Here is a 25834-nt window from a genome sequence, read left to right as displayed (position 1 = left end):
ACCTGGGCAAAAGCCCACAAGCACCTCTGAGGTACACGTGGGAATGGCAGCGGGAAGGTTAGAGGAAACAAGCCAATTCATAATGGGGGAGGGGGGGTGGACTGGGGTCCCAGAGGCATGGATCTATGTCACCAACCACACTTCACAGATGAGCACCCATGGTGTATGTCATGAAGAACAAACCTCAAGATGGGTGCCCCACCCTGTCCATGGTCCCACCGCACATGCAGGGAATGGGTTAAGGTAGGATCCCACACCTGGCTCCCACAATCCCCAGTCCTGGCCCACAAAGGGCACAAGACAGCTGGCACTTAAAGAATGAATGGATGAATGAATGAAGGAAGGAATGAACATGTCTCCCTATCCCCTCCACCCCAGCACAGCCATCCCCGATAGAGTCCAAGAGAATCCAGGCTGGCATCTGTCACCAGAGACCAAGCCCTCCGCCACCACAGATGCCCTCTCTTGATGTCCAGAGCCTCTGCCCAGCCCAGGCAGATGGGGAGCTCACCCCTCCAGAGCAGCAGGCTGCCTGCCAGGGCTTGCAGTCCACACTGTGTGGCAAGACACCAAGGGGCATTGGGTGCCCAGCAAACTGGGGTAGCAAGGTTGCAGGGGCGAGCAGGGCTGGCTGTCACCCACCCCAGTTTCTCCAAGCCCAGCCCGTATCCATCAGCTACACAGTGGCCCCACCTCCCCCCCCAGCTGACCCTTACATCTCTGGGACAGTCAGTGCCCTGAACGTAGGGGCCATACCAGAGACGCCCAGCAGGCAGAAACCCAGCTGCCAGGGAGAAGCAGGTGTGACCTGGCCCCCAATCACAAGGGGCCTGGGGCAGTTGCTCCTCCAGTCAGCCTCAGTTTCCCTGCCTGTTACTGGACCCCAAACCCTCTGAGCACGAGGTGCTGGCTGCCCACACGCCTCTCTCCCGCTCCTTCCCAGCCCTGGGAGGCTGACTGCCTGGGTTTTCCTCGGAGACCCCCTCCCGCCTCCGCACGTGGGCAGGGCCTTCCTCCACCCCTCCCCTCACGTGCGCTGCCGCGGCAGACAGGGCTTCCATTAAAGCTCCGGAAGCTCCTTCGCAGGTCCCCAGAGTCGGAGCCCGCGCTAAGAGTGTGAAGGGGGGGGGGAGGCCCACCGTGCCCCCCCAAGGAGCTGGAGGCCTCGTCCGGCTGACCTCTCCGGACTCGGCATCCCTCCCGCACAGAGGCGCTGCTCAGGAAGGCCCTCACCCACCACCCCCGCCCAGGCACCTGTCCTGGGCGCTACCCTGGGGTGCACCCACCCCGATCCCGGCCTCGCTTCCAGGCGCGGAGTCGCACCGCCCGGGGCGCCCGCGCCTGGTCCCCAGAGACCCCGCGGCCCCGCCCCGCGCCTTGCACACCCCCCCCCCCGGGCGGTGCGCTCACTCCGCCGCGCCGCCCCGCCTGCCCCGGGGCCGAACGCGCCGGCCCGAAGCTCAGACAATAGCCTCCTCCGGCCGGCCGCTCCGCGGAACAAAAGCGGGTCCTCCCGGGAAGGCCGGCGCCCCGCCCTCCGCCGCCAGGCCCCCGGGACGATGCCCCCACGCCTGGGACCAAGTTCCCTCCAACCTGTCTGAGTTCGGCCGGCATCGGGCCGGGCTCGGGAGGGGGGGGCGTGGGCCGGTAAGGACGGCGGCGACCTCGGCGGCGGCGGCAGCTAAACCGGGCTCGGCTCCGGCGCCTCCGCCGCTCGGGCTCGGGCTCGGCGGACTCGCTCCCCGCGGGGGCGGATCTGGCGGCGGTCACGGCGAGCAGCCAATGGAGCTAGGCCGCGCCCAGGTGGGGCGGGGCGGGGGCCGGTGGGGCGGGGCAAGGTCCCGCCCCCCCACCCGCACGGAGCGCAGCTAGGCTGCCAGGGTGGGGCCGGGGTCGCTCCTAACTCCCGGCAGCCTGCCTGGACTCTTCGTCCCTCCGCTTCCCCTGCGGGGGTGACATTTTCCCGCCGAATGACTTTGGCCGAGTCCTGCTTCCCACGCCTCATTTTGCCTCCAGTAAAAGAGCTCACAGGCCCCTCCCCCTGTAGAGTTAGGGAAACTGAGTTCTGGCAGAGCTGGGGCCAGTGCAGCCATCCTCTTTGGCACAGGCTGCTCATCCTGACTGGGATAAGTTTCCCCCTGCTGTGAAATGAGGGCTGATCAGACAGTAGTTACAGCCATGTCAGCATGACAAGGTCTCTCGGGTCTCCCAGGTCTGGCCTCAGGCCCTTGCCCAAACCCCCAGGATGGTCCCCCAAGTAAGTGCCTCCACGGAGCTCAGTTGGGGCCTGACAAATGGACCTGGCACTGATACACTTTGTCTTGGGTTCTCCCCATCAAGGCCCAGAGGTCCAGGATCTCCCCCCCCACTTAGGGTGTCAGAGCAGATCAAATGGTATGTGTGGGTAGGCTCAGCAGTTGGGTGACACTGGGTGAAAGCTCCCAAGGCCAAGAGGGCCTCAGATGCTCTCTCCATGCTTTTGATGCACTGGGAAGTGGTTGGGGCCGGGGGCCGGGGAGTGGTATCACAGTGGCTGGTTAATCAGGACTTCTCCAAACCAGGCATGACAGGAAGGTACAGCCACACCCTGGAGAGTCTGGCTGTGCTGGATGAAAACACAGACCCAGAAGGGCTGGGCTGGGCCCCTCTTGGGTCATACCCCACAAAGGCGAGCCAATGCCTCTTGTATCACGAATAAGGAAACTAGGCTCGAGATGAATAAGGACAAGGGCAAGGGCCAGTGTAAGGAAGTTCCATGGGTCTTGGCAAGCAAGGAGGGCAGGGCCTGGGTTTCCTGCCTGCCCTCCTGCTTTGCCCCAGACCCCACTCGGAAAATCCAGCCACCCCCAGGGGCTACCCTTCTTCCTGGACATGCCATGTACATAGGCCATGCAGCCAGCATGCTCAAGCACTCTGGGTGTCCACTGCATGCCCTCGGAGCCTCCGTTTCCCCACCTACATAGGGGTGAGTTGCCCTGACCACTGGCCCCCTGTATCTTCCATTCGTGGCAGCCCCACAGGGAGCCACCTGGAACAGGAGCAGCAGGAAGACTGGACTACTGCCCTGAGGAAACTTACATTTCAGCTGCTTCTACCTTCTCCCAAACTTCACCAGCTGCTAGTGCCCCAGCCACATACCCACCTTGGCCTAGCTCAGGGCTGGCCAGGTCCCTAAAGGCTCCCCCGTGCCCCCCGACCACACACACAAACACACACACAGGGCTTGACAGCTGGCCCTGCTCCAGCCAGGGGTCTGGAGCGGGGAGCTCTTCCTGCTGGAGGATTAAAGGCAGGTGGCCAGGACAGTGGTGCAGCCTGGGGAGCACAGTAGTAGCCCCTGGCCTCTCAACCCCTTAGCCCCAGCGACCTGCCTTGCCACTGGCCCTGAGTTTCACAGACCCCAGCTCTGACCTTGAGGACCAGCTCCAGGCAGCCCTGGGGCTCAGCAGGTAGGTCACTAGGCATCTCCTGCTGAGACAAATCTGGGAAGGAGTTTTGGCATCAGGGCTGCCAGGCCTGGCCAGCGGATGTGGCCCCGCCTCCCCCAATGTCCCATCAGCCCTGCCAGTCTAGCCACAGCCCTGGGAACACATGCTCTCTCCGATCTCACCCTGAGAAAACCATCTCCCAAGAGACAGAAAACCAAGGGCAGGCCAAGAGGACAGTGGGCGGGAGAGGTTATAGCCTGAGGTCTTTAGTCCACAGCCCCCAGGAGGCTGGGGCAGCTCCAGGCTATGGGAACATCTTTCTGTGGGGGCACTGACCCTCAGCAGTGCCCTCTGGGCTGGAGGCTAAAGCCCTTTCCGGCCTGGGAGGGCTAGAAAGAGGGCCTGGCGCCTGAAGGATGTCCTTGAGGTCAGTGACTGCCACTGTCCCCATGTGGCCCAGCTGAGCTGTTCCACTCCCCACCACATCTGAGGGTGCAGGCCTCACCCTCTGGGTGCCTGAGATCCAAGTGGTGGTGGGGGTGGCTCTTGCACCTAGACCCACCCTGCCTCAGTCCTGGCTTCCTGTGGACTAGCTCCTTGGCCCACCTTAGCACCAAAGGCTTGGAAAGACAACTTCCCAATGGTGTCTGGGCCCTCTGGAGACATGTCTTTGACTTCGACTGTATACCACGCTGGGTTGTGTGTGTGCATTGCCCACTGGCAGATGAGACCATCAAGGCTCTGGGGGTAAAGGTCACTCGCCAAGTCCCCCGACCTGATGTGGGCCACTGCTTCTGAGCCCCACATGCCCTGGCTAGGCAAAGCTAGCCCAACTGGGTCAGTCTCAACCGAGACCAATACCTTGCTCCCTTTCTCTCCAGCCACAGAGGTGCAGGCTGCCCCAAGCTGCCAACAGCCTGTCTCGTTCCCTGAAGTCGGGGCCCAGTGATGAGAGGTTGTGCTGGGGGACATACTGCAAGGAGGTCTGGCTGCCAGGTTTAGGAGGGCAATGGTGGTACCCCTGCTCAGGGAGCTGAGCCAGAGAAACAGAACACCCCTGGGAGGGCCCTCTAGGGTCACTCTGTGACAAACACTGGGGACTCAGTAGGCCACGGTCCCCTAGGCCTCTGGGTCTGGTCTTGAGCAGGGGCAACAGTGGGAGGTCTGTAGGGTGGACTCCCACCCAAAGGCCCTCCTTCTCCTGGCTCCTGGGACAGCTCTGCCCTGCCTATCCCCTGCCTTGTGCCTCAGTCAGTAATATGAACCGAAAAATCACACCAAACTCCAGGCCTTCCACGGTTTCTTGTTCTGCCCCTACCACCCCATAAACCAGGTGCTCAATCCACAGGTCACGCACTGGGGTACAGTGGCTGGAGGGAGGGGTCCAGGCCATTTACTCCTGACTTTAGAGTGCTCAGGGCCTAGCCACAGAGCAGACAGGGCTTCACGCCTCTTAGGGATGAACAGGGGCCTGAGCCCAGTTTAAGGGCATTGGCCGGTGGAGAAACTGAGGCTCTAGGTCACTGTCTGAGCCGTAGGCAGAGCCCAGGGCCTTGCTCAAGCCTTCCCCTAGGGCTGACTCACTGATGCATGCAAGGAAGGAGGATACCATGGTGAGCAGACTCCAGGGCTGGCAAAACCCTCCATGTCACCAGGATGACTGCTGAGCTGACCAGAATAGACCTTGCCCAGCTACCTGGGCTCTGAGGACTCACTTGAGTGGAGGGTGCCATTCTGAGGGTTGGGCTGTGTCCTGCCCATTCATCACATGGTGTCCTATACACCCAAATGAGACTTCAGCCGCCTTGGGATCCCGCTTTTCTCCCCTCCTCAGAGGTGCCAGGGTAGCTTGCAATAAGCCGTTCAATACTGGCTTATGGTCCACCAAGGCCCCTTGACTGTTTCCCTACTTGGCCATTTTCACCCTTCCGGAGTCACTGGGGTGTTACCTGCAGGACCAGCTGTTGCCAGGCCATTGGCAGGGACTGCCCACCGCCAACACCACCACTGCCCATGCCAGGCTGCTGGGCACGCTCCAGCTGCAGGGCAACATGGCGCCGCTCCTGCTCCAGAGCTCGCGTCAGTCGCTCAAAGCGGGCCTCCTGCTCTTTCACCGAGGCCAGGATGCTGGCAGCTGAGTGCACGTTGCAGTCCTCCATGACCAGGATGCCAGCAGGCTGCAGGCAAAGCAGAGCAAGGTCAGGGTGGGGCCGGGACAGAGGCCCAGAGAGGCCATCACAGGCCCCATACCCACCCCACTCACAGATCATACGACTCACTCCCAGACCAGAGCATCCAGCTGTCCAGAGAGAAGCTGCATTGATTAAATTCTAAATTAAAAGCCATTAATCCGAGGCTGGCCGGAAGCAGCCAGCTCCCTCCCTGTGGAGTGTGGGGCTCTGAGCTGGGAGCCCCTGCTTCCTGCCAGGTACAGCAGAACCACTGACCGTGGGCGTTCCAGAGCCCTCTGGGAAGGGAAGGGTAGGAAGAGCTGGTGTGACCACCTCTCAGACCTCCCAGGCCCTCTGCTGCCCAGAGCGCATGCCAGTTCATCCCAACCTCATGGGGCCAGCACAGGGCCAACTCCCGGAGGCAGTGCTCCGGCCCAGAGAATGTAGGGAACCCAGCCATAGCCACACAGCTGGTGTGGCAGAGCTGGTGCACCAGCGGGCAGGGAGAGAGAAGCCACGCCACAGCCGCCAGGTGAGCGGGATGCCTAGGCAGGTGAGGGGATACCACTGGCCTGCAGATCAGCAGTTAGGCCTCTACTCACAGCCACACTGGCTGGGAACAAGGGTGCTACCTACCCACATGACAGAATAAAAATCAAGGACAGCCTGGTTGAGATTCTGCACTCAGAAGTGGCCCATGCACCTCACGCCTGACTTGGAGGGAAGGTGGAGGGCAGGGTCCCAGGCGTCTGAGGCCCAGTCTGTGGGCAGGGTCAGGCCTGGCTGGGTCCCTGCCCAGTGCTGCCCCTGAAGGCCCCAGGGTGGTGGGTAGGAGCGGCAGGGACTCAGCAGCTGGAACCACAAACCAGCACTCTCCTCACTGCTTGCTCCCTGGCTGCCTGGCATAGTTGTTCTTCACGAGCAAAAAGAAGCGGGGGGCGGGGGGGGGGTACATGGAGCACAGAGCTGCGTACAGCAGCAGTCCAGTAGGCGGGGTGCAGGCCATGTGGCCACACCGCTGGGCACTGGGGTGTGGTGCGATGCCCAGTACTGCTCGGGGCCTCCTCCCGGCCCAGCCCACACCAGCCAGCTGAGGCTGACTCTGCTGGCCCCGGGGGCCCCTGCACGACACAGGGCCTGAGCTTAGAGACACAGTGCAGCGGGCAGCACCCTTGGAGGACCAGCTCTGCTGCTCACTGGGCCACTGGTACCAGCTGAGCCAGGGACAGGGTTGGGGGCATGTGTGTACATAGAGATGAAGACACCATAGAGCCCAGCCCACTGTGAAGCTGGGGAAACCAAGGCCTAGTGAAACAAGAGGCCAGCATAGGTCCCAGAAGCTAAGCTTCATTTTCCCAGCACCTGTCACACAAATAAAACTGTCAGTGTGACCCAGCAGAGGGGCAGCGAAGTCAGCATGTTGGGCTGGGAGAGGTGGTGGCCATCATGGGGGGAGGGGAGGAGCTTGGGTGGGGATGAGGAAAGTGAGATAGAGACTGGGCTCTTTGGCCAGCAGGGAATAAGGGACAAACAGCATGGCATGTTTGTCCCTGGGTACAGGCCCCGATGCACGCAGCCCCATACTCGGTGCCACCTAGACAGTAGAGTAGGTCTTGTGCTTGCATGGACTGAAGCTGGTGGCCCCAGGTAGGCATGGTGGGGTCTTCCTCCCTGGAGGGCAGCACAGGGTAGGGCAGGGGGTGGAGCCAGGTCACTGAAGCCCTTGGTTGCAGCATGGGTCTCGAGGGCCTGGGAGGTGGTGGTAGGACATCTGTGGGCCTCATGCCTACAACATGACTTTCCTCCTTCCATATGCTAAGACAAGGGTTCCTGAATGATCTCAGGCTCCCCTTCAGACCAGGCCGGGGCTGCAGACCCTGGGGACAGTAGGGGAGAGGGCAGCCCCAGCCTCCAGCTTCCCTGCCCTGGGTCCTCCAGGGTGTTCCAGCTCTGGGATCCAAGGAACCCCCCACAGACGGGGCCTCCTCCCTCTGGCTGGGGGTCAGCCAGGGGCCCAGAAATCTAAGGCTATGGCTAGAAGGTAGCCAAACCCTACAATGACCTTCCCATTTCCCAGTTCTCTCAGCCAGAGCTAAATGACTGTGTGTCTCCCAGGAGACAGCCCGAAATGCCAGCCAGCTTGGAGGAAGAGTACCCTGTAGCCATCCACAAAGAGGCATGCTCTCTGCCCCAGCCCGAGGGTGCACCCCTCCATCTGCCTGTGGGTGGGGATGCTGGGCCTGTAGTCCACAGCCTCCTCACCTCGATGGCTTTCAGGGCAGCCCTGGGGTACGCAAGAGGCAGGCTGCTGCCTGGGGGTATCTAGGAAGCAGGGAAGACCTAAGCCTACTTCCCTGACATGGTGGCCTTCTTGGGTCCGAGGTGTAGGGCCTGTGCATGGGAGCACGGGTGGGTACAGGTGAGCCAGGCCAGCAATCCAGAAGGCAGCTTTTCTGATGGTAACTCAAAACACTATTTTTATGTTAAAACAATAAATACGTGATGACATGGAAAGTAAATTTTACATGATTTTTTTTAAAGATTTTATTTATTTATTTCAGAGACAGAGCGCACACAAGCAGGGGGAGAGGGGCAGAGGGAGAGGGAGAAGCAGACTCCCTGTTGAGCAGGGAGCCCAACTGATGGACTGATGGATGGGCGCGGGACTCGATCCCAATCTGAGCCAAAGGCAGATGCTTAATGGATTGAGCCACCCAGGCATCCCTGTACATGAATTTTTAAGATCGACCATGAGACTTTAAAGACATCATCCCCAGAGGGGCATCAGGGAGGGGCCCAATCCTGGGGAGGGCCTGAGGCCGGCAGGGAAGTGCCATGCTTGTGGGGGTCTCAGCTGACCCTTGCTCTCCTCTCTGGCCAGTGTCATCACAGCTTCCATTCACCTGGCAAGGGCCCCACACTGCCATCAGGCAGACCCCTCACAACCCTCAGCCAGACCCCAGCTGCTGGCTTTGCAGTCCCTGGTGGAGGCTGCTTCTCACCATGCCCGACCACCTACGGATGAACATGCAGTGCAGAGCCAGCCTCACTGGTCCCAGGAAGGAATGAAGGTAGTGAACCTGGGGTAAACCTATCTTTGCCTGGACATCCCACGAGTGACACCAGGTGGATAGACTGCTGAGTGGATGAAGGGAGGGACGGACAGGAGCCTGGATGGAAGGGGAAATGGATGAATGAGTGAATGGGTGTGTGGATAGGAGGGTGAGGAGGTACGAGAGGACGGTGGGGGGTGGAGAGGTGGGTGGAGAATCAGATGGGTGGATGAATGGGTGGGTGGGTAGATAAGAACAGGGCTCTGAAATGCTGCTGGGCAGGGGGAGAGTGGACCCTGAGCACTCTGGGGCACAACTGTGGCTAACACTTGGTCCGTCAGGAAAGCAAAGGCACCATCAGAGGAGCTAGGGGGAGACGCCGATCCTTCCCCCGAAACCTAAACCCACATTTGACGTCTTCCTGCTGACCCAGACATTCTTCCTCACAAGGAGTCCAGCCAAACCCTGCTCCAGAAAATCAAATTATGGGGCCTGAGTCCAATCTGGGTTGAGGAATTAGAGGAATTTCCTAAGGGTCAGGCCGGCAGGGGGAGGCAGGCAGGAGGCCTGGGCTCCAGTCCCGACTCCTTGCTGGCCATCCGTCGGCACACTGCCAGCTGTCCTCCAAGAGGGGAGAGAGAGGACTGGCCACTGGTTGAACCTCATTGTGCCCCTCCCACCCCCCACCCCCACCCATCTAGATAAGGAAATGGTGTGAGCAGAAGCAGAACCCTGGCCTGGTGGTTCCAAAGCCCACTTTGCCTGGGAGGCATTGTGTCCCCCACCCTCAACACTGCCCGCACAGAGACCTGCTCCCAACACTGCTGGCCAGGCCTCGGGGGGGCCCATCTTTACCCTGTCACCCCTCCTGTGGTCAGATGGTGCCCACAGCTGCAGGGATAGCTTCTGGCCAGCCCACAAGGATGGGCACTGAGCCAAGGCTGGAGCAGGAGGCCTGGGCCGGGGAGTTCACACAGGGCGGAGTCCATGTCTGTCCATCCCCTCCAGGACCACAGTGTTGCTCGGAAGTCAGTGTAGGGCCTGGGGTGTCTGGGCGGGAGGGGGCTATTCTTAACCTCAAAGCAGTGGGACAAAGTGCCAAGGAAAGACAGACCAGCCGAACTTTGTGAGAACGAAGCATTTCTGTATATCCCCCCAAAACAGCGTCACGGACTGTGGTTATGGTGTTTTGGTTTTGGTTTTTAAAGCGATACCATTTACAGTAACATATGCAGTGAGTGTTTCAGATGAAAGACAAGCAATGACTTTACTTCTAGACCTTGCCTTCATCACGGCAGAAGCTGGTGAGAGGCACATTGGGGGGGGGGCATCACACTAGTCCCTCTACTTTTGTGCATTTGCAATTTTCCATAACAGAAAGTGGGAGAAAAAGATACAAAGACAACCAAAAGATAATGGACACATTGGGGTCAGGTCTTTGTAACATCCAGTAGTAAAGTGACACCCTTCATCTATAAAGCACTCTTGCAAATCAATAAGGAAAAACCAGAACCCCAACTCCAGTTGAGTAAAGGCTAAAAACAACGAATGTGGCCAGAGACGTAAGAGGCAAAGCAGTGAGCATGGAAACCAGCCAGGGTGCCCAAGCCCTGAGGAAAGACTATAAGGAGACACATCTCAGGTCGCTGAGACACTCTGGGTGGCATGGTGCTGCACCCTCCAGTGTTGCCAGTGTTCAGGGAGGCACCGAGTTACTGCTACAATTGAAGGTAAGAAAAGAGGGGCGCCTGGTGGCTCAGGCGGTTAAGTGTCTGCCTTCAGCTCAGGTCATGATCCCAGGGGCCTAGGATCAAGCCCCGCATCGGGCTCCCTGTTCAACGGGAAGACTGCTTCTCCCTCTCCCTTTCCCCTGCTTGTGTTCCCTCTCTCGCTGTCTCTCTCTCTCTCTCAAATAAATAAATAAAATCTTTAAAAAAAAAAAAAAAAGAGGTAAGGAAGAGACAGAAAAGCAGCTGCCTGCCCGAGCAGGTGGGCGAGTGGAGGCAGCCTGGGAATTCAGCTCCCCAGGGGCCTAGGCAGTGCCACCTGCGGGCCGAAGGAGCAGAGGGACTTTCAGGGAGCTGGCAGAATGGTAACTGGATTCAGCCTGGAAATTAGATTTCCCCAGCAGAGGAGGCATCCCTGTTGTAAGGGACCAGACCCTGTGGTGGGGGTGGGGGTGGGGGACAGATGGCCCGGCCCCTTAGTGACCTGCCCCCAGGTTGTCCACATGGACACCCAGCAGCACACATCTGATGAACATATGGAAGACGGCTCACATGTGCAGGGAGAACAGTCTTCCCCTGTGCCAATGGGTGCCCTACGCCAAGTGCAGGCCAGGTCCACGGCAGCACTGCTTAGCCCCAGGACAGGGGGTCCACTGGGGAGGTGGTCCAGAAGGACCAGGGGCTGTGGCAGTACTGATGTAGGAGGCTCAGGGTCAAGTCAAGGCAGGGACACTTGTGGGGGCCCAGGGTGCTTGAGGTCTGGGAGCTGAGAGCCTGGAGCTGGAAGCGCAGGCCAGACATGCAGAGACAGGTGAATATCCCAGCTGTTGCCCCTCCTCGGTGGGAGGCCTAAGCCACAGGGAGCCACCACCAGAGGCACCCAAAGGGGTGACCTGAGATTCCCACTGGGACAGGTCACAGACACTTGCTCCCTGTGCCAACTATGGCACCCCCCAAGTCTCCTTAGTTCCCTGGGAACAGCCTCTATCAGAACTCATGGGATGGGGGCAGACGGCTCTCCCCGATTCAGGGCAGCCCCCTTGCTATCCCTCCTGTACCTGACCCAGATTCCAGCTGGAGCCACAGCCCTGGAGCCATACCTTGCAGGCTCCAAGTGTGGGGTATAGGCAGCAAGGATTCACCTCCTTGGTGGTTCCTGTAGCCGCCAGCCCAGGGGCACCCCAAGGCCCCAGGGCTGGGGAGCCATAGAGCTCCAGATGGGGAGGGTGGGGGCTGGCAGTCACAGTGCCCTCTCTACTTGAACCAGCAGCCCACCCACTCCACCTCAGCCATGAGAGGGGAAACGGGGGGGTCAAGCCCCAGGGTATCCTATTGTGTGGGGTTCTGCCCAGCTGCTTCCAACACCAATGCCACCAACACACCTTGAGTGGCTCCCCCAACCCTTCCAGCAGAGGCTCACACTCCCCCCATTCCCCACTCCATCTCAAGGACAGCAGAGCAGCATGGTGGGGAAGTTATGAGGGCCCAGGCTCAGAGCTCCACCCTACCACACTCTGCGGTGGGCACAGGGACCAAGGCATTCCCGAGGAGGGGGCTGGGGCTCAAAGGCTCAAAGCCAGGCTGGGACCAAAAGCAGATGGATCTGACTGGCACCAGAACCTGGGAGCTCAGCTCCCACCAAGGGGCCAAGGTGTCCATGAAATGTCCTCATGGCCCCACTAAAGCATAGTTGGGGCAGCTGTCTGGCCAGGCCAAGGGCTGCAGCAAGGCGGGTGCAGCAGTCACCCGCACTGGCTACTGGCCTGTGTACACTAGGAACACCCTTTCCCCCCCAAGACGGTGGACCCCCTTCTTCCTGGCCCCCTCTGTCACCATGGCAACACCCAGGCTTCTCTGTGAGGGACAGAGCCTCTTTGTGGTGGCACAAAGCCCCTTTGAGGGGCAATGGAGGTGCAGCCCCTAGGAGCTTGTGGCCAATAAGCCTCTGGGGGGTGAGGCAGGGCCCCTGAGCCCAGCCACCCCCCTCTTGGGCTGCAGAGCCAAGGAAGCTAGGGTGGCAGAGCCTGGTGATTAGCAGCGGGGCCCAATCCCCCCCTCAGTGCCACCTGCCCCAGCTGCCCACAGAAGGGTGCCTGGGATGAGCCCCACAGCTGTCTGCTAGAGTCTGGGGGATTTTCCACATCTTTCCCATCATTTTGACAAGGAACATGCTCTGCCTAGATATGAAGAAAAGGCACTGACAGTGGGGAAAACTCCCACCTGATGGGAACTGAGCCACTAGGCTCAGGACCCAATGGGAACTGGGCACAGGAAGTGCTTGGGGGGCAGACAGGTCAGGCGACAGCAAGTCTGGCACCAGGTCTGCTGAGAGGGCTGCCCATGGCATCCAGGCCTACCCCAGCTCTCCGTCCCTTGCTTCTTTCACCTGCCTTCCCCTGAAAGACAGGGCGTCCCTGTCTTTGCCTGCCTCCCCAGGGAGAATGCAGCTGGCCCAGCTGTGTGGCCTGGGGTGGGCCTGCTGCAGCCACAACCTCAAGACAGCCTTGGACAAGAGAAACCCCTGCGGTGTAGCTGGCTCCAAGCTAGGGGCGATGAGACCCTGAGGGCAATGCGGGCCTGGTGATAGAACCCAGCACAGAGCACTCCTCTCCCCGCCCCAGCAAGGCTGCCCTGTCAGGGCCCTAGCTCACCCTACTGGGCTCCCAGCCCTGGAGATGGCCCCAGCCCAGGAACCCCTCCCCATCCCAGCTTGTGGGTCCCTGCCGCCCTGACGGCTGCTGACCAGGCACTTGGCAGTGCCCCTACATGCTGGGCGCCCTGCCCGGGCAGCCCTCCCCAAGCAACCTCAGCCTGACCCACTGCAGCTTTGCTAACTAAGCCACTGGGGTGGGGGGTCATGGCCCCTGGGGCAGCAGCACGAGGCAGAGCTGGCCCCAGGAGAGATCAGTCCCTTTGTGGGCAGATCTACGCAGGTCCCGGGAGGCTGCCAAGGGGCCAACCTGACACGGCAGTGCCCCTCTGAGTCAACAAGCACCCTCAACACCCTCACCTCACCACCACCCCACCCCCACCCCACCCCCGCCCGCTTTTCCTGTCACATTCCTGCTAGCTGCTTGCAGCACCAGTGTGCTTGCACTGGACCGTCATCAGCAATACCAGGTCAGTTTTCTCCACAGCCCCGGGGGCGGGGCGGGGGGGGGGCTATAGCCAAGGGGGCTCCCAACAAAGCCCAGCCCAAGTTTTTGCCATCCAGGGAGATGGGGCCTGGGGCTCAAGAGGATTGTCTTCAGCCTCCAGAAGGAGGTTCCCGGGAAGAGTGACATGTGTATGGAAGTTGGCCACTCATACCCTCCCTCATCAAGAACAACACTGGGTACTCAAGCAGGGAGACTCCGCCAGGCTTTGCCAGCACAGCACCCACAGCCCAGCGCCTGGGACAGGGCCAACAAGCACCACAGGTGGCAGGAAGGCCCTTCAGCTGCCATGGGCAGAGGTAGGGTGGCTGTGGCCATCCGGTTCTGGATGGGTCAGAGGTGAGTGTGGGCGAGAGAGCAGAGTATGCCCTGGAGAGGGAGGTTCCAGGCCCTTCCAGCCTCGCTCCTGTCCCGCAGCATCCAAGGGCCAGGTCCCCTCTGGTCTGCTCTTGCCCGGGGCCAACAAGCAGGTGACCATGGCCACCTTAGGCTTCTTCTGGGCCCCCAGGAACATCCCTTCCCTCCCAGAAGCTTAGCTGGACACCAGCCTTGCTGCTCCTAACCCCCCCTCCAGGCTGGGAGCCAGCTCAGCTGCTCCTAAACCTCGGGAGTGCCCATGGCAACAGGTCCAGACATCACCAACCTCCAGCCAGTAACAGACTCCCCCCTTTTATATGCAAATAACGCAGTGGGAAAGGGCAGGGGGCTCCACCCCACCCCCACCCAGCACAGACTCTAGGCCTTGCAGTGTCCCCTCTGGCTCCCCCCACCACCACCCACACATACCATGAGAGCCTGCTGGGAGCGGGACTGGTCTGTGTGTCCTTTCCCTGCCAAAAGGATGTAGGAACACTGCAGAAGGCGTGCATACAGTTTGGGGACCTCCTGAAACTCACCTGCAGGCACCTGGGGCAGCCATCCCTACAAACATGCGCACACACCCACAGGGATGCACCATGCACCCACAGGCACACCCACACACATCCACACTGCGTGGCTGCTGCTAAGCTCACCACTGCTGCCCTGTGGGACCACGCCTGACCCACTGGAAAATGGGCGGCGGATGGCCTGAAAGTCCTGCAGCTCCTTGCTGCGGGAGGGGAAGGTAGGATGAGCACTCCTTAGCCACTGTGGCTCCTGGTAAGGGTCAGCATCCTATACCCCGTTATTGTCCTGAACACCTGCAAGGCTGCCCCTCTTCAAGACTTGAGGCCAGGCCTGTCCGTGACACCACAGTCTGCAAGTGGCTCCAGCCTCTGGTCCACACCAAAGTCTCTCTGTGACAGGTGAGGGTGGCTGGGCCATGGACCCTGGACAGAAGCACCCAGCCAGTAGAGAACTGCCCACAGAACACCAGCACCCTGGGAGCGAATCCTACTGCCCTTGGAGGACCTGAGACACTTGCTTTTCACTGAATTCTATTTAGCCCACTTATTAGCACAAGTACTAGGGAAGAGCTGACATGTGTCCTCAAAGGGTGGAAGACAGTGTTGAACTGATGAACTGGGGACAGACCATCACGGGAAGGAGTGATCATAAACGACGAGGCCCCCATGGAGATTTTTTTTTTTTTTTTAAGATTTTATTTATTTGACAGAGAGACACAGCGAGATAGGGAACACAAGCAGGGGGAGTGGGAGAGGGCGAAGCAGGCTTCCCGCTGAGCTGGGAGCCTGATGCAGGGCTCGATCCCAGAACCCTGGGATCATGACCTGAGCCGAAGGGGGCCACTTAACGACTGAGCCACCCAGGCACCCCCCACCCATGCAGATTTAAGGAAAGCCAGGACAGAGGCGGCGAGCAAGCGGCGGACAGGACGCTGCAGCAATCCGCACTCAGGCCAGTCCTTCCAAAGCAGCAGAAAATGACAAGAAGTTGCTCAAAGACAGAAGGCAAGAGATGTGGAAAATAGATCCCAGGATGAAACTTCCACACAACAAAAATTCCCTGAGGGAGATAGAGTGGAGCGGCACCCACAAAACAGTCAGAAAGCACCCTCAAGAGAGAAGGCCCCTCGCGGGCTCGTCAGCGTACAGGTCGGAATCAAAGCTTGCCGTCCAGAGCGCCAGCTCAGAAAAGTGTGCACGTGTCTCTTCCCGGCATCTTACGATTCACTCCCGGTAGGCTGAGGCCTCCCCCCCTTTCCTAAACGTCCCACGTGGGCTCTGCGGTGCGGTAAGGAGGCACGCCTGGCCCGACCTGCGGCCCAGCGAACATTCCCAGGCGCGCTGAAGTAGGGGCTCGCGTCCTCCGCCAGGCTGTCCGCATCCCGGAGGGGCTGGACGCGGTCCATCCACAGATGTCAGCTGCACATCCTGTTGCCCACTCACCATCTCTTGTGAATAGCTGACAGCTTCGTTCAACAAGACGCCTGGCCTCCTTAACTCAAGATCTCTAAAACAGTGACGCCAGCTCTGAAATTCCTTAAGGAAACTTCATGGTGAAACTCCTGGATTTTCAGTCATGATTTGCCATTCAATGATGGGTCTTTCCCTGGGAGGGCGCAAACACGGCTTGCCGGGAGCCCTGGGCTGCCCAGAAAAGTCCAGGCTAACTGGGTATTTCAACTGGGTGTCTGTCACCCCACCCTAGGCAAAAGCTCCAGACCACATGCCTCGGGGAACAAGGGCTGCTGAGAGGTTGAAATGTGTTTTCCAGCAAGATCCTGCTACGCTGTCTGCCTTAAGATGACTTCAGCTGTCCCTAGCCATCCTTTGCAAGCTGCCTGTGGCGAGTATTTTTACTGTTTCGGGATATCTGTGGATCTGTGGACTGATGAGTGTAAGAGATTAGGTATGAATCCATGAAATGCAAAACAAAGTCCAACCAAGTCAAAAATAACAACAACAACAAACCCAAACACTACACACACAGGCTCACGTACACACACACTCACAAAAGACATGATATCACAGATGTGTTCATTAGCTAGATGGTAGGAACCCTTTCATAATATATTTGTATATCCAATCACCACGATGTGCACACCAAGTAGCTTGTAAATCTTCAATTATACTCGTGAAACTGAGAAAGAATGAAGAAAAAGGAACATTTTTAGTTACCTTAATTTTACAAATTCAGTTGCTTAAAAATAAACTTGAAAAACGTAAAACAAACAAAAACACCCCACTCTCTTGTGTTCAGTATGTCTCTTCTCTGTATAATATTTTAAAATAAAAAGATTGTAAGAGAATACTATGAACAGTTATACACCAACAAACTGCATAACCTAGTTGAACAAATTCCTAAAAACACACAATCTACCAAAAGTGACCCAAGAAGAAACAAAACCTGAGCAGACCTATAACTACCAGGGAGATGGAATCAGTAACCAAAGCCCTCCCAGTAAGATGGCTTCACTGGCGAATTCTAACAAATTCTAATAATACTCAAATTCTAACAAATACTCAAAGAGGAGTTAACATAAATCTTCAAACTGTCCCCAAAAATTGACAAGAAAGGAACATTTACTAACTCATTCTACAAGGCTGGAATTAGCCTGATACCAAAGCCATAAAAGAAAACCATGGATCAATAGCTCTTGTGAAAACTGATGCAAAAATCTTCAACAAAACACCAGCATACTGAATTCAGCAGTATATTCAAAGGATTATACACGATAACCAATGGGATTTATTCCTGAATGCAAGGATGGCTCAACACATGAAAACCAATCAGCATAATAGCCTGTATATTAACAAAATAATGGAGGAAAATGATCATTGCAATTGATGCATAAAATACATTTGACAAAATTCAACACTCTTTTATGATATAAACACGAAACTAGGAATAGAAAGAAACACCTGGACATGATAAGGGCCATACATAAAAGGACACCATACTACACATGCTACACACCACTTTGCACATACACCACAGCTCACATCATACGCAGTAATGAAAGAATTAAAGCTTTTCTCCTAAGATCAAGAATAAGGCAGGGATGCTGCTTTTGCCATTTCTGTTCAAGTCCTCTTCTATTAGAAATCTTAGGTCAATAAGGCAAGAGAGAGAAAAAAAATGTATCCAAACAGGAAAGGAAGACATGAAATTCCGTTTGCAGATAATATGATCTTAAATGTAGAAAACCCTAAAGATTACACACACACCTACATACACGCCCTCAGAACTAATAAACCAGCAATGTTGTAGGGTACAAAATCGATAAACAGAAATCACTCACAATGGATAATCTGAAAAGGAAATTAAGAAAATAACTTCAGTTATAATAGCATCGAGAAGAACAAAGAACTTAGAGAGAAACTTAACTAAGGTGTTTCTTCACCTTATTGATTTTCTTAGTGGCTATGCTAAAAATAGAAGTCAAGTCTTTCTTGACTTGCACACTGAAAACTACAAAACCTTGCTGAAAGAAATTAAAGATGACCTTCCTACACAAATGGAAAGACATTTCATGCTTATGGAATGGAAGACTTGCTATTGTTAAGATGTCAATATTACCCGAAGTGATCTACCAATTTAATTCAGTTCCTATCAAAATCCCAATGGCATTTTTTTATAGAAATAGAAAACTCCATCCTAAAATCCATATGGAATCTCAAAGGATCCTGAACAGCTAAAACAATCATAAAAAAGAACAAAGTTAGAGATCTCACAATTCCTGATCCCAAAATTTATTACAAAGCTTTGGTAATGAAAACTGCATGGTCATGGCATAAAGGCAGACATATAGACCAATGGAACAGAATAGAAATAAATCCTCATATAGATATGATCAACTATTTTTTACAAGGTTGCCAAGACCATTCAATGGGGGAAAGAACTGTCTTTTCAACAAATGGTGCTAGGAAAACTGGATATCCACATGGGAAAGGATACAGTTACAACATTTTATAACATATGCAAAAATTAACTAAAAATGCATCAAAGATCTAAACATAAGACCTGAAACTACAAAACTCATAGAAGAAAACATAGGGGAAAAGTTTATGATGTTGGATTTGGCAATGATTTCTTAGATATGATGCCAAAAGCATAGGCAACAAAAGTAAAAATAGATAAACTATATCAGAATTAAAAACTTCTGTTCAAATGACACAATCAACAGAGTAAAAAGGCAATATAGAGAATGGCAGAAAGATTTTAAAATCATATCTGATAAGGGATTAATATTCAGAATACATAAAGAACTCCTACAACTCAACAACAACAAAAAACAAACAACCCAGTTACAAAATGGGGAAAAGATTTGACCGACATTTCTTCAAAGAAGATACATAAATGGCCAAGAAGTCTATGAAAAGATGCCCAATATTACTAACGTTAGGGAAATGCAAATCAAAAGCACAGTGAAATGTCACCTTATACCCATTAGGTGGCTACTCTCAAAAACACAAAATAACAGGTTTTGGTAAGGATGTGGAGAAATTGGTGCTCTTGGGCACAGTTAGTGGGATGTAAAATGGCATAGCCACTAAGAAAATCAATATGGTGGTTCCTCAAAAAACTAAAAATAGAATTACCACATGATCAAGCAATTCCACCTCCGGGTATATATCCAAAAGAACTGAAAGCACAGTGTTGAAGAGGTATTTTACACTTGTGCTCATAACAGCCTTATTCACAATAGCCAAAAGGTGAAGCAACTCAAGCGCCTACCAACAGATGAATGGATAAACAAAATGTGATACACACGTATGGATCATGGGACGTTATTATCAATGGAAGATTATTCCACCTTTAAAAGGAAGGAAATTTTGACACATGCCACATGATGAATCTTGAGAAATCACGCTAAGTGAAATAATCCAATCATAAAAAGACAAACACTGTATTATTCCACTTTTAGGAGTCGGGCTGGGGAGAGGGGGTAATGGGTCCATTAATGTTCATTAATGGATATGGAGTGTCAATTTTGCGAGACGAAAAAGTTCTGGAGATTGGTTGCACAACAATGTGCTTATACCTAATAATACTGAACCAGACGTTGAAGAATGGTTAAAATGGTAAATTCTGTGTATTTTACCAAATAAATATAGAAATCTAAAAAAAGCCATCTTGTGGTTCTTAGAATATGCAAAACACTCTTTTAAATAAAATAGATAAAAGATAAAAATTTAAGCACACAAAGTTGACTATTTAGAAACACTGAAAAATCAAACATCATACGTAAAAATATATGGGTTGTAGAATGGTGCTTGTCAGGGAACAAGGGTAGGGGAAATGGGGAGATACAGGTCAAAGGGGATAATCTTTCAGTTATAAGATAAGTTCCAGGGATCTAATGTACAGCATGGTGACTACAATTAATAATACTGTATTGTATACTTAGAAGTTGCTATGAAAGAAGTTGCTATGTTTAATGTTCTCACCATAACAACAAAACAATGGTAATTTACGTGAGATGAAGGATATGCTAACTAATCTTACTATGGTAAACATTTTGTAATACATATGTGTACCAAATCATTACACTGTCCACTGTAAACTCACACAATGTTACATGTCAATTATATCTCAATAAACTGGGGGGAAATAGCCAAAGCTATACTCAGAGGCAAATTCATAGCTTTAAAACACTTTTATTATTAAACAAAAAAGAATGACTATGAATATGAGTGCATCAGAGCTGAATGAAAAACTCTAAAACACCCTTGCAACAAGCTCCCTGTTTTCTATTTCTAAACCTCTCCCAGAAGTAATACCAAGACAATCTCTAACAGAATCAAAACATAAATGATTCCAGAATACTTAAAAAAAAAAAAAAAAAGAATGAATATGAATAAACTAGGACAAACCTAAAATAGCACATAGGAATCTAAGTCCCCAACCCAAGGTTCCCATTGAAATGACCGACGCATTTCGGACTACCTTTCACATGTCAGAAATAGAAATTTCTCATAGATATAGTTCGGAGAGGACAGGACTTAAAGAAGATAAAGAAAATTAACCTGTGAGCCCGGGATCACACTATGAAGTTTAGTCACCTGCTCTTAGGCCTCTGCATGGACCAAACGACACAACAAATCTAAACCCTCCTCTGCTGCCACATATGGTACCAAAGGTGAGGGGGGTGCTGGGGAAAGCGACCACCTTGACCTCTGAGGGATTACAGGCTGGAGCTGAGTGGCAGCCAGCACAGCATCTGGCACGCGGCAGTTACTCAATTTATTTCTGTTGTAAGAAGGAAGCAAGGATGAATATCTAGAAAAGAGTATCTAGACCAACAGAGTACTGCGGCTCCCGGGCCTGGGCTGCACTGAGGAACCCGAGCATGTGTTCTATAGTGAGGCCGATTTTTGCAAGAAACTGGAGAAATGTCAGAAGAAGGACTGCCTTGGGCTCCTGAAGGCTCAGGAGAATGCCGCCTTGCTGAGGGCATCTCTGCATCTAAAACGATGCAGGGAGTGGGTCCACAGAGACCCTCATCCAGGCACAGCCTGCTGAGTCTGGAGATGGGTGCAGCAAGGAGAGGGGCCGCTGGCATCACAGGGACCAGATATGGCTTGTATCCTGAAGGCCATGGGGGATCCCATGGTGGGGGGAGAAACCAGATAAATATTTGCTGAAGGAGTGAGCAAGAGAACCAGGCCCAGCTCAAGATCTTCCCCTGCCCTAGCTAAAGTGGCCCCCCACCAGCTTCAGGGAAGGGGAGAGCAAACACTCCTCCACTCCCATCCCGTCCTCTCCCCCTGCCCAAGCCTGCTGTTCTCGGACCTGAGGTCTTGTCTGAGGTTCAGTCCTCCTGCCCATCAACTGTGGGGAGGCTCTGAGCAGTGGAGTCAGAGCAGGGGGACAGAGTCACCAGAAGCAAGGGGACGTGCCAGGGCCCAGGGTTCCCACGGCGCACAGGCTGCTGTCCCTGTCATAGTCACAGATGGCTTCCTTCCCTGCACCACGCCCTGGGGCATCGCCCACCCCCACCCTCACCCATGCTACACCTCCAGATGTCCCGGCCCTTTTATAAAGACAAAAGTTCACAAGCATAAAGGCTTAATTAAAAATTAACCAATGCCCTGTTTCAAAGGTTTGGCAAAGAAACATCTGGAATTCTTTCTTCAAATACAAATACTGAAGTAGACTCATCATAACCAGTAGCTCCCTACAGACAGGCAAATGCCAGAGAACTGTCACCAAGTCAAGCGGAAAGGGAAGATGCGCTTGCCTGGGGGCACGCCTGGGAGCAGGGCCCAGCTCCGCTTGCTAAGCCTCAGTTTCCCCATCGTAATTCCCCACCCCCATGCTGGGAGGCCCAAGAGAGAAGACGGTTTGGTCCCACACAAGTCCCTGCCCTGGCTGTGGTCCTAGCTATGGCCCTGTACCCTCTGGGGCCCTGGACAGGTCACCTGCCCCCCTGGGTGGCAATAAGCCTGCCGCTCACCCTGGGCAGGAGGTGACAGGTGAGGCTGGTAGTTTGTGTCCACTGATGAGGGGGGTGGGAGGGTCAGGAACGCCAGAGCCCACACCTGCCCTCTCATGGTGTGTTCGGGAAAGCCCCTTTCCCAGCTTCAGTTCTCCTCAGAAGGCTCAGCATGTGGCTAGGGTACTTAGAACATATTATCTCAGGGCCTAAATGGGCCCTTCAACCACCTGCTGCCCTCCCTCCTGACCTCAGCATCCCAGCCTCCCCCTGCACACCTGCCCTTACCTCCCCCTACATCCCTACATCGCTGCCTCCCCCTGCATGCCTGGCTCCTCCACTCTGTACTCCCATATCTCTCTGGTACCTTCATTTCTCCTATTCCCCACCCTCTCCCATAGACTTCTCTCTCCTGAAAGCCTTGCCTCTCCCTTCCCCTGAACCCCCACCTTCCCTAAAGCCCCACTTTCCCCTATACCTCTGCCTCCTTGCACCCCCACCTCCCCGTGCATTCCTACCTGCCCTGTCTCCTATACTCCTACATCCCTGCCCTTCCTCTCTCCTGCACCCCTCCCCTTCCTGCCCTTGTTTCCCTCTCAGCCCTGTCAGGTCTTCTGGACCCCACCCTAACCCATGGTCAGTGAACTGGGTAGCCCATGGTATGCTGTGAGGGGCACAGCTGACATCCTCAGAGCCCTAGTGCCCTTCCCCCATCATGGTCCTCTGGACAAGGGTGGGGGTGTTGAGGTGCCTTGAGACCTGGGCCTCCAACTGTGTGCAGACGAGACCCCTCACTGCAGCTTTTACTCTTACTCCAGAGCCATCAGTGTGCCCTCCCCGAGGGTCCGAGTGACTCACCTTGGAGGTAATCATCTGTGGGAGTGCTGGCACTGCCAGGCCTCCGAACCCCCCGGGTATCAGCCTGGGTGTGAGGAAGTATGCGTGAGATGGCCTGGTGGGGGCAGAGGCCAAGGGGCGAGGGGAGGCCCTAGCACCCACTGTGTGCAATGCCCACAGAGCCGGGGACCAGCCTCAGCCTAGCCTCCTGACCACCCGCATTCCTCAGCACAGCACCAGGACTGGTGTCACCTCACAAACGCCTGCTGGGACACCCGGGTTCCCATTTCACACTTGAGGGGATAGGAGGTGAGGTGGGGTCCTCACTGGAGGTCTTCCTTCCTAGACTGCCTTCCCTGTGGGTCTGACTCCTATGCAGGTCCCTGGGTGGGCTATCTGAAGACAGTGGGCCTAGCTATCTCTTGGGAGAGGGGCTGTCATGGGGCCTACCCTAAGGCCACTCTCTCAGGCCTCACTGGCACCCGATGGCTCCTACCAAGGCTCTGTCCCCAGCATGAGCGTGCATGTACGTACATACATACACACCAGCAAGGTTCACTTGACCTGAACCTCAAGGTCAAGCCCAGGTTGTTTAAATGTAGAAAAACAGCTCTGGGCAAAAGTTATTCACTGCAACAGCCTTGATGGTAGAGAACTGCAAACAGCTTGAATCCACGATGGGATGTTCTCCTGAGCTCTTAGCTGAGGGGCGCACAGGCCCCAGGGACAGAGGGGGCTGACATGGGTGTGTCTGCCCAGGGGAGGCAGGACCAGCACAGCCAACCACAAGTACTACCTGAAAATAGGGTGCCCACCCTTCTGCGCTGGCCAAGCATCCCAACACCAACACGGGAGATGCTGGTGAGATGTGGGATGGGAATTACAACCTCCAGCCCCCTTAAACATGCACATGTGGAAATCACCTCCCAGGAACCCATGGGAGGACAGAAGGTGCTGGGCTGTACAGGTGCAACAGGTATGATTTCATTTTCCTTCTTTTCTGTATCTTCTATATTTTCTATAAACAAGCAGGTATTTATGATTTCTTTTTAAAAGCAAAATGGAGGGGTGCCTGGGTGGCTCAGTCCATTAGGCATCTGCCTTCTGCTCAGGTCATGATCTCAGGGTCCTGGGACTGAGCCCTGCATTCGGCTCCCTGCTCAGCGGGGAGCCTGCTTCTTCCTCTCCCTCTGCTGCTCCCCCTGGTTGAGCTTTCTTGCTCACTCTCTGTCAAATAAATAAAATCTAAAAAAAAAAAAAAAAGCAAAAAAGCAAAATGGAGGTGGAGCGATGCCGGGGTGGCTCAGTTGGTTAAGCATCTGACTCTGATTTCAGCTCAAGTCATGATCTCAGGGTCATGAGATCAAGCCTGCCCACCCAGGGCTCTGGTATCTCAGAGTGTGCTTGAGATTCTCTTTCCCTCTCCTTCTGCCCCCTCCCCCCGCTTGCAAGTGCACACACACACTCTCTCTCTCCCCCCACCTCCCATAAATAAATAAATAAATAAATAAATAAATAAATAAATAAATAAATAAATAAAATCTTTAAAAAACAAAATGGGGGGCTTTGGTGCCATGGTCATTTGGCATCTATGGGTCAGTCTCGTGGCCTCTCCTTTGCTCTCAACCCCTCAGGCACACCCAGGGGAGCAGGATCTAGAAGGCACCTCACTTGGCCTTGATCTTGAGCTGGGGTGACACGAGGTGAAGGGAGATGCTGTTTTGTGAAGGGGGGGCCTTGCTGGGGCTGAGACCCCTTCACCTACACCATCCTCAGTGGCCCAGGCCTCACTTTCCCCATCTGTATACTCGGTGCTCCCCACTCCCTAGGCACTGTGGCCCAGATCCCACAGGCAGGGATGGCCCGTAGGGTTGCCAGCATCTCCCTCCAGGGCAGAAAGTGAAGGCCCTGAGAGCATGGGGATGGCAGCATCTCACAGCCTCATTATCTTGCAAAATGCAGAGAGCAGCAAGTACATTCAGACGAATGAATGGCCTAATTAGAATTTCACGGAGAGTGAAAATATTTTGAAAAGAAAAAGTTTAACTAAAGGCATATTCGAAATACCAAACTCATCAGCTGCAAAGTCAACCTGGCAAGATGTGCTATGGGGGTGGGGTATTTCCATCTCCCCACCTGACAGTGGGCAGCCTTCCTGTGGGCGAGAAAAGCTGGGGGCTGGGGGTCCAGGTAAATGCAGGGCTGGGGTAAATGCTACCATGGGCTTGCAGAGACTGCCCAGGAGAGCCTGCAGAGGCCAGCACAGCACCATCTCACCTGGGGGCCTGGGGACCTGGGCGACGTAGGCCGCACTAGGTTGGCCCTGCTGCACCAGCCACAGCAGCAGCCCTGAATCAGCCTGAACAAGGGCGGCACAGCCGGAAGCTGGTGCGGCGCTCACACCGGAACCGCAGCCGGGCACCACCTGTGCCAAGCCCCTCACAAGGCCTACGGAGTGAGCAGAGCCAGGGTCTGAACCCAAGTCCTTTGTGTAGAATGTTCTTCCTCTGCCTCGCCTGAGAAGCATGGGCTGTGGGGGTGGGAAAGTGCTTGGCGTTCCCCCGGGGACCTGCCCACCTGGAAGTGACCCAGGAGTCTGATCACAAGGGTCCCTGGATGCCTGGCTGAGAGTGGCGCAGGAGAGAGAACAGCCATCCTGCACCAGGCTCTCCAGCCACACCAGCAGGTGCCCTGCTTCTGAGGGGCTTTACCGTGCAGGGACCTCTTTTCAGTAAACAAGGGTGCTCAGAGCAGGGACAGGCTCTCTTGTGAGAGCCCTGAGACATGGGGAGGCCAGGGTAGGACATGCCACAGACCCACACAGGGAGGGCTGATTTGGCTGCAAAGAGTGAAGTCCAAGGTGAATCCCACAGAAGTCCCAGGGAGAGGGACCCAACAGAGTTCTTCCAACAAGTACATGTAGGGTAAACGTGCAGAATAACCATGACTTCTGAGAACAAAGACTGACTAAGGGGAAGCTCCAACCTGATCTTTTTAATCAGGCAGCAGGCACTGGCTAGGGGCTGGACGCTTGCCACAGATACCATAAACCCAAGGACACATTACAGGACGCTTCCAACTTCTGGTGACAGAAAATGTTAGTCAGGAAATGGTTCAGGGGCGCCTGGGTGGCTCAGTTG

At 54.8% G+C, this 25834-nt stretch overlaps 1 protein-coding gene across 5 annotated transcripts in view; it reads right to left on the bottom strand.

Annotated features, from left to right (window-relative positions):
• Nucleotides 1-25834, bottom strand: part of ARVCF (ARVCF delta catenin family member) — a 50355-nt gene that overhangs the window by 16056 nt on the left and 8465 nt on the right. For 3 of the 5 annotated variants that reach the window (XM_045815192.2, XM_045815194.2, XM_045815193.2), the window contains exon 3: nt 5378-5605. In XM_045815192.2, coding sequence (XP_045671148.1) covers nt 5378-5587 — 210 coding nt within the window. In that variant the 5' untranslated portion in view covers nt 5588-5605. Of the gene's footprint in view, nt 1-1593; nt 1753-5377; nt 5606-25834 lie in introns of those variants that run through there. The other 2 variants (XM_087857505.1, XM_087857506.1) reach the window with 2 other exon arrangements.

Source organism: Ursus americanus, chromosome 30, assembly GCF_024610735.1.
Source record: "Ursus americanus isolate L20-20 chromosome 30, mUrsAme1.1.p, whole genome shotgun sequence".
Taxonomy (NCBI): domain Eukaryota; kingdom Metazoa; phylum Chordata; class Mammalia; order Carnivora; family Ursidae; genus Ursus; species Ursus americanus.
Note: the sequence above shows the minus strand (reverse complement) of the source record. Positions and strands in the feature narration are given on the sequence as shown.